This window comes from Tenrec ecaudatus, chromosome 4 (assembly GCF_050624435.1).
Source record: "Tenrec ecaudatus isolate mTenEca1 chromosome 4, mTenEca1.hap1, whole genome shotgun sequence".
Lineage (NCBI taxonomy): Eukaryota > Metazoa > Chordata > Mammalia > Afrosoricida > Tenrecidae > Tenrec > Tenrec ecaudatus.
In genome coordinates, this window is record NC_134533.1 from 170,272,478 (window position 1) to 170,288,597 (window position 16,120).

The 16,120-nt window shown below is 46.8% G+C and overlaps 1 protein-coding gene across 1 annotated transcript in view; it reads right to left on the minus strand.

Annotated features, from left to right (window-relative positions):
* The window catches only part of TNIK (TRAF2 and NCK interacting kinase), a 443,318-nt gene that overhangs the window by 3,465 nt on the left and 423,733 nt on the right, over nucleotides 1–16,120 (minus strand). The window contains exons 25-30 of the mRNA XM_075547026.1: nucleotides 15,260–15,403; nucleotides 12,463–12,597; nucleotides 6,221–6,321; nucleotides 3,692–3,841; nucleotides 1,759–1,918; nucleotides 1,373–1,512 (exon numbers count right to left, since the gene is read on the minus strand). Of these exons, the coding sequence (XP_075403141.1) occupies nucleotides 1,373–1,512; nucleotides 1,759–1,918; nucleotides 3,692–3,841; nucleotides 6,221–6,321; nucleotides 12,463–12,597; nucleotides 15,260–15,403 (830 nt within the window). The remainder of the gene's footprint in view (nucleotides 1–1,372; nucleotides 1,513–1,758; nucleotides 1,919–3,691; nucleotides 3,842–6,220; nucleotides 6,322–12,462; nucleotides 12,598–15,259; nucleotides 15,404–16,120) is intronic.

Here is a 16,120-nt window from a genome sequence, read left to right on the forward strand (position 1 = left end):
CCAAGGCATTTGCTTTTACCACCAGGGTAAAGTCTCAGCTACTTCACGTCCACAACTTCTTCAGAAGAGCGATGTCAACCACACCGACTCCTTGGGAAGTTCTGTGGGCCTGCTTGCTGGTTCCCTAAGGCTACACATGAAAGTCAGCAACCCGGAGGGTCCGTGACTCTGCTTGGAGAGGCACCAAGAGAAGGCCGTGGAAAACCAAGACAAGCGAGAGCAGGGCTGTGGCTTCGCTCTAGCTTGTGGGCTTTGGGTTCTAAACCTCAGCCCCAGCCACTGTTATTCCCAAAAGTGTGGGCACAGCTTGGGACAGGCCTGCTGTGTGTGGGGGTGTGGGTGGGGATGAGGGAGGGGGGTCCTCAGTGAACCTGCGTGTGGTTCCAGGCCAGATCAATCTTAGTTTTAGGATATCCAAAGAGACTAAGTGGACGCCAGAGTGCTACTAGAGGTCATGATTTTTTCTGGCATAGTCTGGTATAGTCCTTGCAGCCATCCTTGGCACCCCCAAACCACATCAAGTCAAGAGTTGTTGGCCAGGAGAGAATCTGGTCTAGACCTCTCCTTTCCAGGGTTGGAGTAAGGCCAGACTGGCCTCTGGGGGACCAGGGTGGGTGAGTCGATGTGGACGGCTGGTCCGGCCATCCCTGTTCTTTCTGCATGTGTTGATGTCGACTGGCTTGGGAAAGCATTGCTAAGCGGGTCACAGCGACCATGGACGGGTTCACATATACAGAACAGCTAAGCTACTGGAAACTTCAGGTTATTCACAGGGAGGGCCAGGTGGAGGGGAAACTGCTGCAGACGACTCTTGTGCAGTAGCTCCTCATGACAGACGGACAGAGGACAGGGCCCATTTCACGGGAATGCAAAGTCCCCTCTGACAGTTCAGAAGAAACACAGCTGGAATGACAGGGGCATGGCACTAGTTGAGTTTGTGACCGTGCGTTCCTTACGGAAGAGGTGGCCTTGCTTCAAAGGTCTGAGGATTGCACGTCAAATGTTCGACCTTGAAAGGTGATGGGTTAGGTCCTGACAGCAACGTGGCAAAAAGCCTTAAAAGTGAGGGTATGAAGTCGGCCCACGGTGAGGTGATTAATGATGAGCCAACTCTCTAACGTGCTGAGGAGAATTTGGGGTGTCTGCTGAGTCATCATACAAGGTACTAAGCATTTACAAGGAATCTTACGATGCTTTTATGTCTTTTTGTTTGTTTTTGACACGAATCAAACCAAATAATGCCATTTCCAGGAAATTTAGATTGCTTCACATGGATGTGATTCAAATCAGCATACAGGAAAATGAAGGTTTCACAGGTACCTGGTGGTCTCTTAAAATGCAAACACTAAAGCAAATGTTGAAACGGATTTACCTTATCATTTCTTTCACATAGAAACTTTAACCTTTGAGCTCGTTTATGCATAAATACGCCATCCAAATGTCCCGTTTCCACTGACCGGATCTCAATAGCTTTCTCGCCCCAGCCCATTATCTGATTGGAATGAATGTAGGCTGTCAAAAGGAATTTCCAAAACGGCATTAAAAACATGAGATGGGCAACAGTTCACAGCATCTGCTCACATCTTAACCACAAACATGACAAAGGGTTTGAGATAAACGGACAAAGCAAGTCTCACAAGTGGTTATTCACAGACTTTTTTTTTTTTTGGTGGAATCAAATGGTCGTTTCACATTTCTTGACTTTCGTCTCATTGGGGGGCTGTAACTGCTGAAGGAGATAAGGAATGGTTAACCTACCCACAGACGTGGGCATTTCTCCCCATTGGAGCACCACATCTTTCGTGATCCGGCCATAGGTGTTAACATACACCCCCTCATCCTCATAGCACACAAGCATCTCCATCCCATCGGTTTTAGGCAGGATGACGATGGCATGAGGAGTGATATTGCCCTGAATCTACAAGACAAACAAAAGACCATGGGTTACTCTTCTTTTTTTTTTTCTGAAGACAAAACAACACCGTTAATATTTTTGCCTCTGTTTTCGTTCGATCTGCTGTTTAATTTAGCCACTGTTCTGTCAGACTATGGTAAATCCCAACCTGCCACGAGGGTGAGAATGCAGCTGACCTACCCTCCCTGTCACCCCCTCCCAAAGCAAACACGGAGCACCTACTATGTGCGAATCACCAAGCTAACACATAGCTAGGTCTTTCGAGGGCTCTCCAGTTCCCACATATTTTCATTTACTGATGAGGACAGTTGAAGCTGTGCTCATATTTGGCAGCCGATCTGGGATTTGAACCTGTACCTCACTGGCATTGAATGTCAGGTGCTTTCCCATGGAATCTGGTGGCAAAGTAGTGTTTGGCTACTAATCTCACAGTCAGCAGCTTGAAAACACCAGCCACTCTGCCGGTGAAAGCCGAGGGAAGTTCTATGGGAGTTCTATAGGATCCCTATGAGTCACCTTAGACTCGAAGGCGGTGAGTTTGGCTTGGGTTTTGCAAACAGAGTGGGGACTACAAGCCAGCTGAATCTGATGGACACAGCCTCAGTGCCTGTGGGTCCATGATGCAAACTTAACAGATGGGCATCGAATGACAACTGTGTGTGTGTTTGATATAAACTAGAAGAACTTGGAAATTGAACTTATTGTTAATCCTGGGGTTTTAAACCCTTGAAACAAACTAGGTTTCCGATTTTTCTGGTAACAGTTGCTACTGGAGGCTAGCTGTGAGGTCACAACACAACTCTGCTGTTGCCGAGACCTACTAAGTGAACCCATGCCCAGTGTTTTCTTCGAAAAGCCACGAGTTGGTCAGTGAGTCGATACAGTAACAGTAATACTATGAATAGGCTACTATGAAGGAGAAATCCAATTTGCAAGGCTCTTTGTTGAGCACTTTGGATCCCTCATCTCGTCTCATTCTAACAATAGCCATGAACTCGTTCCTGAAAGATGGGAATGCTGAAATTAAACGCAGCTAAGTTGCCAAGCTGCTACATGTGGGTCCCGGAGCGGGCTACTGTGTGTCAGAAAGCACAAGCTCACCTGACACTCGAGTTGAAGGGAACTAGCTAGAAGAAAGTGGATTTTCTCCAGGAAATTAGTGCCCGACTATTGGCCTTTACCTACAAAAGAAAAACCAATCTTGCTTCCCATATTGAAAGTCAGCCTGCTGAAAACACAAAATGCATGCCCCTGAGGAAATCACATCTTATGCATTTTCACAGAACGTCCAAAAAATATGGAGAGAAAAATAACAAGTGATTTCTACGGTCATGTGTTGCTGAGTTGGAGGCTGTGGTAAAATTGAGTTAAATCTACACGTATTATGGATTAAAAGCATTCCATCAACTTAGAAAAAAAATACATTAATAAAAATAAACTAAGCCCATGTCATCAAGTTGACCGTGAGGCACAGTGACCCTACAGGACAGAGTCGAACTGTCCCTGTGGGTTCTGAGGCGGTAATGCTTATGCAAGGAGACTTTCTCCTGTAGAGTGGCTGGTGGGTCCCAACCCCTGACCTTTGGGGGTTAGGAGTCCAGTGCTTGATCACTGCATTACCGGGGCCCCTTTCTTTCCACTTAGTGAAGGCCCAAAGCCCTCCTGCTTGGCTGCTGGTAAAAGCATGCGTTCTACTACAACTGTAGGGAAAACGATCTTTCTGCATGCGGCCTGGTTGTACACAGGGCCCTTGACATTCTGCTTCTAGGCACTTACATGAGATGGTATGTAGATATCATAAGAGTTTCCTGAATCGACATCAATCACATGGAAACCAGTGTGCGAACCAAAAATGACCTTTAATCTTTGACCTTCTTCTACCGTGAGGTCCACCAGCAGAGGCTTGTGCTGGAGATCTGCAAAAGACTGAAACATTCACCCCATGAGTATGCACATGACCCCGAGAGATTCTGTCAGCAGGGGGTTCTCCATCGGCCATCGTCTGGTGGAAGTGCGCCCCTAGAACTCTCTTTTCTAAAGGTGCCTTCAGAGGCAAGACTGAGCACCTCCATGTTTCTTTCTTTACCCCTTTACCTCCAGGGTGGAGACCTGGGCTTGAGTTGTGGATTCTAATTAACGGGGTGCCTCTGTTCACTGTATATTAAAAACAACAACAACAACAACACCTGGTGCCTGGTCCCCAAGACTGTGACCCTTGGTTACCCTTTGAGACAGGAATGGAGCTCAGTCCTGTGACCCAGAGGTCTACAAGGCGAACAATAACATTATCAATGCAGGCACATCTTCGGAAAAGTGGCCATGTGGGGTCCAGAGGGGCAGCATTTACCCAACGACAAAGTCCCGAAGGGCTCAGACGAGTGGAGAAAGGAAACACAGGGAGCAGGTCGGATGGATAATGTTACACTGAGAGGCTGCAATGAAAGCATGTGTATGAAGCACTGAGTTTTTAAACTGTGTCATCTGCTCTGCAAATCTTCCTCTAATTTATAACGGAAATGTAAAACAAATAACTTGTTAGCCCCCGGGCACTGTTCTTTCCTGTTTGTGTCCAGCTTTCCCTTTGGCCAGGCCACAGAAACCTCCATGTGGCAGCCAGGACCCTCCGTGGCTGCCGCCCTTTCGGAACATTCTGGGTGGGCAGCTGAGGCTGGCTCTGTGCTAAGCCTGTTCAGAAATAATGGGCATGGCCCGATTAAGGTTTTCCTTCAACAAGTGATAGTAGGTCAGACTGGTGCTTTCTCTAAACTTGATGCTGAGTCTGAGAGTTAGGTTTTGGGGTGACCGAGAAGGAAGGCTGGGGTGGAATACCATGAGTCTCAAACTTATGTTGGCTTCCTGGGTTTAACTAGATAGACCAAGGAAGCTCCAGCCGAACTTAGGAAGGCCCTGTGCATTAGACTCTGGATCCTAAGTCCCAACTAGTTGTCAATTGTACCATTAATCAGCCATTCTCTACCTTCAATGGGTCCTGAAGGTCAAGAAAATGCCGATGCTTTGATCATGCTACTGCCCCCTAACAAACCCTCCTCTCCTGTCTCTCCCTAAAGGAGAGTTTGCCCCGTGGCAGCACCAGCGTGGTCTGTCCACACCCTGGCGTCTGTTCTTCCCTCCCCGGCTGGCACTGCTCTGCTGCACACAGCCCTCGGCACCTTCCCATTCACTCTGGCGACCATGATGCTGGCAGTGATTCCACAGCCAGACTGGGAACGGGGCCCTGCTTGATAAGCTTTTTCGCAGAGAGCATTTTGGCAGAAGAGCAGCGTCACTTTCTTTAGCTTTTAAGGAGTCATCTCTGAAGCGTTCTTGGTTATTACAAACCTACTAAGTTCCCCAATGCCTCTCCAGAAAAGCAGGACTAGGGCAGGAGGGCAGGGCAGGAAGCCTATTTCTACCGGTCAATCTAGTTTCTGAAGCACATCCCTGGCACGGAGGGCACACTTGAAAAGTGAGGTCAGAGTGGAGCGAATCGGTCCAGATGAGAGCTGATGTCACCCCTCCCAAGGCCGTTTCTGCCCTCCACGTGGCATATGGGCAGGCAGCAGGGCATGAAAGGGAGGGACCAAGGGACCGGTCACCAAGGTGGAGAGAAACCAGCCAAGGCGGATGGGATGCAGAAAGAGAGAGAAATCACGAACGGAATGTACAATCACATCGGACATGGGAAGGCTCTGGGGGTCTCTGCACATTGATGGGCCTGCAGGAGCGTTCCTCCTGGCATTTGGGGTCCACGTGGGTGAGCTGGGGAAGGGGACTTGCCTATCTGCATCCTGTTGCATGGCGTGATGGATGAGGCTTAGACAAAAATAATAATAATAAAAAGGTAACAAGAATGGAAGAATGTCAAGAAACAAGGTCATGCCCATCTAGTTCCTGCATTCAGGATCCATTTCAGAGACGTCCGATCCTTGCGGTTGGGGGTCTGAGTATCACCCGAGCTTCAGGACCTTCACTCAGAAAGGCTGGGGAGGATGACTAGATTTAGGGATGCAGTGCTGCTGTGGGTCTCCCTTCCTCAGAGGAATGATCAGAACATGCCCTGGTCAGAGGACTTCACACGGAGTCTCAAAGGCCATTCTGTCCAACATGTCACTAGCCCAGAGATGCAGGAGGTCACAGCTAACGTCGTTAGTCTTGTCTGTAGGATTTATTAAAGAGCCAGGGATAGCTACATTTCGAAAATAGGAAAATGGGGACTGGTTTTTGTGGCAGACAGATAGACCACTTTATTCTCCAGAGAAAATGGGGAAAACACCCCAAGAGCCAAAATAAAAAAGCAACGCTTACCTTAAATGCCATGAACTTGTGATATGGTTTAGGAGCCCAAGCATATATCTCCACCGCATTCTTTAAGGCAATCACCAAGAATTTGATCCGTTCGTATTTCACTGTAAGAGGAAAAACAGCACATGTAGAAAGACCACCAATGGATTGAAGTGTGCTTTCCTGGCTGCGGCTGTGCAAGTGAGAGCAGCGGGGATGTGCGTAGGAGGGGCTTCACAAAGAGTGAGGTCCAGGGGGCGAGTTTGCTCATGGGCACAGACTTCACTTCCTCGATGTGTCTGGTCCACAGCAGATGTGTGGCCCCCAGTTTCCAGGGAAGGCCGCCTTTCCCCCACACCTACAGACGTAACTGCTCAACCACTAGATCTCCATGTGTGCTAAGTCGCTGAGAGCCGTCTGCAGGATGGTGGAAAAATCAGCCAGTGGGTAGCTATATGGATGGCCACTTTCTTATTCAAACTCAGATTTGCATTCCAATTACTAAGTGAGAGAACCACTGGTTTACATTTCCAATGCAGGATGTAGTGTTAGGAGTCCTGAGTTCAGTTGATGGCCTAATTTTTGAGGGCTGCACATACTTACACCCATTCTTCTATGAAAGATGGACGTTTACACTAAAATCCCACCTCGCCACTGTACGGCGGAGTCCGTGGAGTGAGCCTGTCAGGTGGAGAAGAGCTGCTCCGGGTTTCTGAGACTGTGCAGCTTTACAAAAGCAGGCGGCCTCCTTTTTTTCTTTTGGAGAAGCGGGTGGGTTAGAACCAACAACCTTTTGATTAGCAGCCCCATGTTTAACCAGAGTTAAACCAGAGTGCCTTCCACGTTGTTGACAAATCCTTCCATTGTATAGGAAGACAGATCACTAGGCATTTTCAAGACAGAAACAATGTAATGACTGAGAACTTTGGAGAGCTTTGCCTTAAACAAAGATGTACCCAACAGAGGCTTAATGCGCGGAGGGAGGAGCGAGTAGGCCTTGTTAGGGCTGTGTGTCTCTGCTATGATCCCGATCAATATTTACAATGATGACCTTGGAAGACTACCGAATCTGTCATGTGTCTCCTGGGTCTCCCACTATTAAGCCACAGATTCTAGTTCTTAGGAAATTTCCAATCCACATATGGTACAGGCGAGAGTTATTTTCCTCAGAAACTAACGGAGCAGTTACAGAGCTCTGGGTCCTGAAGAAACTGGGCAACAAAGACTTTCATATACTTAGATGAAGTGATCTCATTTGATCTGTAGGAAAAGATTCGCGGTTAAAATTTTAAATAGATCTAAAAAAAAATTTTAAATAGATCTAGGGTGTGGTATAGCACTGATGAAATACAACATTATCCTCTGGTTTAATATTTCCTCCCCTCACCAGGATGGTCTTTGTTTTAGCTCATTAATCTTGTTAGACCTGCGTAAGCCCATTTGTATAATTTAGTTAGATGCAAGAAAGCCAAGATAGATAACCCTGCAGAAACAGTAAAGGGGATAATGATTCCCTGAGGGTGTGGGAAGCGAGGGGGTGGGGCAAGGTGGGGCGGGAGCTGATAGCACTGATAACTGTGTGACACCATTGCAGGGGAACAAACAACAGGACTGTAGGTGACTACATACATTGCATGATGTGACACGCCATGAAAACAACAATAACAACAATAATAATGAGAAGGTTCCTGAGTGGTAGGGTGGGGAAGAGAGGGATAAACAGGAACTGATATCAAAGAGTTTAAGAAGAAAGAAAACTGATGGTGGCAGCAATTGTAGCTCCCAATAATATGATTAAAAAAATAAAACTTACAATAGCCTGGAAACAAGGTAAAACAAAACCAATCAATCAAACAGATAAACAAGCAAACAAACAAAAAATACCCCAAAGTATTTAAGTGTATTTGGGCTAAGAGAAATAAAGAGATATCTTAAAGAAATAGCCTATATCCTAACTGGCTCTGGAGATACAATTTGCTTTTCTGTTTTGCTCTCAGTTTGTATTGTTAAAGCATGACAGGGATCTGGGGGATTTAATCCTGCACCACGAGAAGTGATCCACCCCATCTAGGCTGAATCCCATAAGGGAAGCAGCATGGAGACGGCAAGTGACTACTTCGGTATTGAGCCAAAAGCTACTTCTAAAATCTCACTGGTTTCAATCCTCTGGTGGACAGTTATTAGCCACTATTTGGTGGAGTTCCATTTCACTTTTCATGTGCGGGCAGGGGTCAGCTGACTGAGGCAGAGACGATGAAAATGGACCGCAGTGATTTGAAGGAAGGGGCCAGTAAGGAGGGACGGCCAAGGGACAATTTGGATGCCTGCACCATGTCGTTTTGGAAAAACAGTCGTTAGGCAGATGCAAGCGAAAACACTAAGGAATTTGACATTCATTCCTGTGAAGGATTTCAATGCTCTATGCTCTGTAATCATATCTGACTAGTTCGTGTATATGAAATGTGAGCATTAGACAGCTCTGGACTCACTAACGCTAAGTAATTAATGAAGGCCAGATACTCAAATGAAATTCGAAAAGGTTCGTCAGACAAAACATTTGGAAGCAGTTTTAAAATGAGTTCCGTGAGTTGACTGTCCTCTGAGAACAAGGCTTATTCTCCAAAAGCAGGCCAACTGTGGGGTGAGGCTGAATTCCACTTGGCTCGAGAATCAGGGGGACACACACATTCTGCCTGGCTGCACAATGAGGTTGCCCAGAAACATCTGATTTCATTATTCCAGAGTATTTCACTAGAAAGTCCTCAATAATGCCGATCGCCAAACAGAAATGCCCAGCAACATGGAGCATATGCCCCACCAGCGGGTGAGGGGAAACACCCCGAGGTGATCTGGTTTATGAATAATGTGCCGCTTGCACATCCATTCCTTTAACATGCCTGCTACCTCTTTCTATTGCCTGGTGCCGTGCTAGGTCACGGGGAACGGGGCAGAAATGACCACGGCCGGTTTGCATGCTAGTATTGTGGTTGCTGGTAGCCAGCTCTGACTCAGAGCAACCTGCGTGCAACAGAGTGAACCAGCGCCAAGTCCTGCGACCTCCTCCAGGTGACTGGTCCGCCTTGGCCCATTGTTGGACGCTCTTGAAGGCTCTTCCTCTTTCAGCGCTGTATTGGGCAGTATTCTCTCGAGATCCATGTAGCTTTCTCCTTGGGAATACATCATCAGGCCCTTCTTCCTAGAGTTTTTTTTTATTTGCCAGTTCTGGTGAAACCTGCCCACTGTGGGCGTACATTCTGGCGGCGTAGCTTCCGGCGCTGGGGTTACACGCAGCCGGTATAGTAGGTAGAGCAAACTAACAGGGGAGTGCTAGATACGGACACTTGCACACAATAAACATTTATTTTGTCCGAAGATTGCTTTCAATCCATCGTGATTTCCATCGACTGTACAGTAAGAACGAGTATTTTTTTCCCGTTTTAGTGTAAAACTCCAAACGAGATGCACTTAATAACAAAAAGAGACATATCCTTTCAGGGACCACAATCTTCAAAATCACTGCCCAGCACTCTTCCTAGGATTACGGCACCTGGGAAGACTGACATGAGAACTGAGGAAAGGGAGATGGAGAGCCTGTGTCAGAAGAGTCCCTGGCCTGGTCAGCAGAATACGGCACTCAGGATCTTGCCAGGCCAACCCAGGAAGGCCAACCAAATTCACTGTCTCTAAATTCTTCATAGAACGGCATGTGAAGAGAGCTACATGTTGTTGTGGGTTACTCCTTGGGCTCTTAACCACAAGGTCAGCAGTTTGAAACCACTAGCCACTCCTTGGGAGAAAGATCAGGCTTTCCACTCCTGTCAAGATTTACAGTCTCAGAACCCCATGGGGGCAGTTCTGCTCCATCCTATTACGTTTGCTTTGAGTCAAAATTGGCTTGATGGAAGTGAGTTTGGTTTTGTGAGAACAGTATGTGCCCCTTCGATTTACACACTTGTTCTTAAAATATACTTGACTGGGTTTCCATTTCTGTAGTGCTTAGCACAAACGGCCGGATACACTCAATTGGCCCAGCTCGACTGGTTGCCACTACGAATGTGCACTAGGCTTTCCCCCAGCACACCATGGGCACAGAGCCCTGTCAAAATCTTCAGTCACATGTGATTCTCTGCTCGCCCCCGCCACCCGCCAAAAGATGTACTTTCACCCAGTGCATTTAAAAATGTCCACAGTGGCTCTTCTTCGACAATAATAAACTTTGGGTTTTTCATATTACATATGTACATATTCAAAAAGTCAAGTAGACCCATGAGCCTTAAGCTGACAATCTGTCGTCCTAGCTTCACTCTTGCTCTCTGCTCCCTAAGACAGTCACTTACAACTTTTCCCGCTGTTCCTAAATATCATGCTTATAGTACGATGTCCTGATTGTTTTCCAGTTGTAGACGTTTTTTCTGACTTCCTGGTATGTAAAGTGCTGCACACGCTCCCATTCTCTGCGGCTCCAGCTTACTGGTTGGATAGAGCTTGGTGGAACCTTTGAGAAAATGGTTCTTAGTCACCCTTCACATCTGGAGTTTGGAAACTATCCTACTCCCCTATGAGGTACAAGACCACCAGAGCGGGGTGCATGCCTTAGAATAATTACCTATTTGAGAGCAAAAGCCAGTCTTAACCAAGAGCAACACTCACAAGGATCAGGAAAGAAGGAAGCACAGAAACCAGAAACACAGGGAGAAGCTGGGATCAATAACGGCACCTCGAGTGGATTGCAATCAGTGAGATAAAACAAAATGTGTAAGAAGTGTTGAGTGGAAAATGGATATGTTCTACTAACCCTCACTCATTCACGATAGAAAGTTAATAATAAAGAGACTCAGTCATCACAATAAAACTTCTGCCAAAATCGAAGCAAGAGCAAACAAATGGACAGTGAAGTTGATGAAATCATTGATGCTTCATGGAAACTGTAGGGACAATCTCTCAAAGAAATCAGTAGTTTACAAGGAACTCGCTTTAGGCAAAGAGGAGACTATGTTGAAGATGAGACCCGCAGAAGCCGTCTATCCACATCAGTTTGCAGGAGATAATGCTGTGTGTGAAGGGGACCAATCATGAACAGAAAGAAGAACAGCCAACACCACAGACATCTCAACTAGTTGCGCTCAAGCATGTCTGACTGAGTACTACAGCTGAGTGAATTTTCCGCTAAATGGGTGCCCACATAAGCTGCAAAGCAGAGTTTTCCATGGAAATTTTAAACACGTCAGATCAAGACCCCGAAGCACTTCTCGAAGGCACTGGAACAGGGGATGAGATATGGCTTTTCTAGTACAATCGTGAAAACACAATGCAAGCAAAGCCATGGCCACCATGAGGTGGCAGTGGTCCAGTTAAAACAAAAGTGGGCTGAGCATGAGCAAAGGTCAAGGGAAGGTTTTTTTGGGATGTCCGAGGTAGTGTGCTTGTTGACTTTCTGGAGGGCAAATAACATCAGCTCGTTGTGAGAGTGTGCCGCATTAGAGAGCGAGCCCAAGCTTTAGCAGCACAGGAGAGTTGGGATGGGAAGCCAAGCGCATCTACCGTATAGTCCTCATTGACTCCTCCCAACTCATTTTTGTCTTGGCCTTAAAATAAAAATCTTTAAGGGGCACTCATTTTTGCTTCAGTTAATAGTATAAAAAAGACGGCATCGCCAGGGCTAACGTCCCACAGGACTGAATCCTCAGTTCTTTTGGCGTGAACAAAACGGTTCTTATCATTGCTGACAGAAGTTTCTCAAACTTGCTGGAGCTTCTGTTGAGAGGTCACATTTGTTTTACTATTTTTATCATTTAATTCTACTTTTCCACACACAGTTTTTTAAAAATTAAAAGATCATTTTTATTGAGGGCTCTTATAACTCTTAGAATAATCCATATATCAATTGTGTCAAGCATAATTGTACATATGTTGCCATCATTCTTTTCTAGACATTTACTTTCTATTGAACCCTTGGTATCAGCTCCTCTTTTTGCCCTCCCCCACCCTGTGACCCCAACTGTTATCCACACACACTTTGATGTCCCCCCTTTGATGTCTGATCTCAACATCAGACTGGATCTTGAACTTCATCCTGAATGCATTCTTTGTACTTCAATCCGACTCATTTGGGAAGAGTGCAAACATATTAAAGGCCCTGCAATCGGTTACATGGGTCACAAATATACCGTCAATATCTGATAGGGGAAAAAAGGGGTGAAGATGAAACTTGAATAATGTTGGTTGCATGAACAAACCAACTTGCCAGTTCTCAGGCTGAGACTCACCAACTTTGTAATGGATGCAGCCTTCCAAGTCCCCAACCGTGATCCAGCCTTGTTTCTTTTCCACTTCTGGGTCATTGTGCAAGATTCGGTTTCTGAGCCAGGAAAGATAGTAGACACGCAGTTTATTCTTCTTTCCTGTTTGGAAAAAAATTTTCATTGGAGCTTGTTGGGAAAACCAAATCTCTCCATCATCTCCATGTTAATTAATGAACTGATTTTTTTTTCTCAGTGTGAAGGCATAATAGCCCATTGCCCGCCAGCACGTTTGAATTATCAACCAGGTTCCCATGTGGGCCTGGAGGAATGGCCGAGATGGTGAAGGATTTTGACAAATCATCACTTCCCTGTTTGCTCTCTATTTTCAGGTGGCTTCTTTGAGTGTGTTGCTCTTTTGTGCCGGTGCATATATGCTGACTCCTGGCACCGCTATAGAATGACTCTGTTCTGTACAACTGCCCCAGCGGGGGGCTCCAAAGCGGCCAGATCTGTGGTAGTAGATAACCAGGACTATTCTGCTGTGGGTTCGAACCACTGACCCAAGCCTAGTGCTTAACTAATGTGCCACCAGGGCTCCTTTGCATTTGAGTCCGGTTGTCTTACTGTCTCTTCCCAGGACAAAGGGAAGCATTTTCTGCAACCGTGCGGCTGACCAGAGTTTCCATATATTAGAAACTCACTCGCGCGCATCCACAATGGAAGACTTTACATAGTTACAGGTGAGGGTCTTTTTCTGGCCCTGGAAGCCAAGAGCAGATGTTAACAGGGAGTCTCTTATTCCTCCCATCTATGACTTCAAAGACAGCAGCTTGTAGGAGTTTTATTTCACTTACCCAGAAAGAGGGAATTTAAAAATGAGGCAAGAAAAATAACAGCCAAGTAGGTGATCAGAAAACACTAGCCAAATTTAGGGTGTTGAGTTCTACTGAAAGAAAGGTGACACAAAAACAGGTAAGCGGATGTGAATACTGGGTAAAAATTAAAGAAGGCTTATGTGTTCCATTTGGTAAAGTGACTCTGCAGTAAGGAAAGCACAGGACCAAGAAACATCTAGAAAATAAGGAGCACACAAGGAGCAGCATTCTTATGTAGGCACTAAATGATCTAAGACAGATAAGTAAAGAATGTGGGTTTCCATTGAGGTGGCTTTTCCTAAGCACTCCTGAATACTTCCGAAGTATCTAAGGCTGGGGGCGGTATTTCACTTTGACTTCTCCCATGCTTGGTCTTTGCTAGGTCAGATCTGTACGACAAGAAAAGTCAAAAAACACTGCACACCGAATTTGACGACAGTGACTTCAAATCGAAAATGAAGGGAACCACTGGGGCGTTACTATTTATTCCCTTTTGTTATCAAAAGCCTAGACTATGCAGGGACCACAGGCGGCCGGTGCTTCCTCTGGTCTCTGTCAACACAGGGAGGAGGTCTCAAAGCCGCTGTCCCCACCTGCCTTCCAACATAAGAGGAATGGCTGCACGTTTCCGAATAGGGACAGGAAGCCCGGACGTGACTGCGGTGCACCTCTACTTCTGGGAGGGGCCTGGCTGCTGCACGTCTTCATTCCGAGCACAGCAGTCAAAAAAGCAATGAAGCAGAGCAAAGGACGAGGCAGAACTGAATTCACTCGGTAATGGAAGAACTTACTTGGTGAACCCTCACTTGGGAAGCCTAAAAAGTGGTTCATCAATGAGCATTCGGCAGAGGGGATACAGGGAGAGGGGCCGTCGACCAAGCAGAGGCATCCTCCCCAAATAGCTGGACAGCTGGACTTTCTCTCAGTTCAGTCCTGCGGCCCTGTGTTGTTTCTCGCCAAGCGAGGACTGACTGTGAGGTTCTGGTTCTCAGTTTTGGCGGCTCACTGGAAGCCTCTTGGTAATCTCAAATAGATTGATGCCTAGCTCCCACTCCTGAGTGGGACCCATGGTTCTGGGGTACAGCCTGGAGTTTCACACCTCCACCAGGTAGGAAGAAAGGCCTGATGGTCTATTTCCAAAAAGCAGCCATAGAAGATTCCGTGGATTACAACGAGCTGACCCACCACCAGCAGGGAGACCAGGCGGCATTGTCCCGCTGTGCGCACGGTCCCCGAGTTCTTAAGGGCGGACTCTACAACAGGCGGGCAGCCGGTTCCACTGGGTAGCTGTTTTCACACTAGACAAGATGCGTGGGGAAGGGGGAAGCTCTGGTCATCAAACCCCTCTTTGCTTTTACTACTCACCGCTTTTCAAGAGCCACTCCTAACTGGACAATACTCAGGACTTTCCTCTCATACCATCTGCTTTCCTTTTTTAAAAAAACTTCTTTTGGGACCCAGGAAGCTACAGAGTTTAGCAGCAATGATTCTCCCACTGGCCATCTCTCTACCAGACACGCTCACCGGCTGCACTTGCCAAAGGAACAGCCCGAGCCTTTCTTGCGCGGAACAGAGAAATTTCTGTTTCTCAAATCTCCCCTCCACCCCTCCACCCTGAGGCCTATCTCCTTACTTCTCCATTGGAGAGGCGAGAGCACCGACTCCTTTGAGAGCTCCTTGCCTAGTCCTGGCAAAGATGGAAGTAAAGATACTGCCTTTGTGCTACGTCTCCGTGCAATTCCTACTTAGTGCAGAGGAGAGACCCTTCCCATCAGAGGTCAGAGACAATGTTAGAAAACCTGGGTGATCTTGTTCTAGCTACAGTTCTGTCCTTGGGCACAGGACTTGTTAGCTGGGCAGGGCCGAACTCCCTGCTTTTTCAGGAATAAGGAGCCCACCTTCCTACCTGTGCAGACCTGCAGTACTCAGTCCTCCAAGACACACACCTGATATTGTCACGAGGACGTTCAGCCCCTCTAGCACATCCATCTGCTGAAATCGCCTCCGGTTGATCAGGTTGTAGACTTTGCCTTGTCCACTCCGGTCCAAAAGCATCAGGCCGTTTTCTGTTCCCACCAAGAGGTTGACACCTGCAAATTTAAAAAGCAGGGAACAATGCCTTCCTACAGGCCTCCTTCGACTACATCTTGGGCCCCCGTCCAATGTGGGGAAACTACTTTGTAGATATAAATCAATGTGCAAGTAGGTGCTACTGCAGGGGGTAGAGATGAAGAGGTTCGGACACCGTAATTCAATGATTGTCCCTCTGGTAATGAAAATCTCCAGGGCCGGTTTATAAACCAGTAGCAGTGTCCACGACAAGCAGCCATTTATTACCAAGGGTAAAGAGCCCTTCCTGAGCACCATGGAGGTGCTAGCACAATGTGCCTTTATTCCTGTCCAGTAGCAGCCTCCTCTTGCTTGTCTCTCCCTGGAAATGTCATCCTTCTCCTCCCACCACGCTCGCTCCCACCCTGCTTCACGCTGTGTTCTAGAGTATTCGCCTTCAACGTAGACTAGCATTCTCCCACGGCATAGGCCGTCCTCCTCACACCCCGACGTAACTCTCTATGTCATAAACTCTCAAGCTTGTGTCCTCTGTCGAAGAGCTAAAAAAACAATTCAAACAAAGGCCGACTGGCCGGAGAACCACATAAACAGTGACTGTAAGGGACTTAGATACCTAAATCTAATCTAACCTCGCTAATGCAAAAATCTCCACTATTAAAGCTACGGCAATAGTGGTCCTGTCTGGATAGCTATAATCCTAAAAGTTCCTCTCTCTCTCTCTCTCTCTCTTTCTCTCT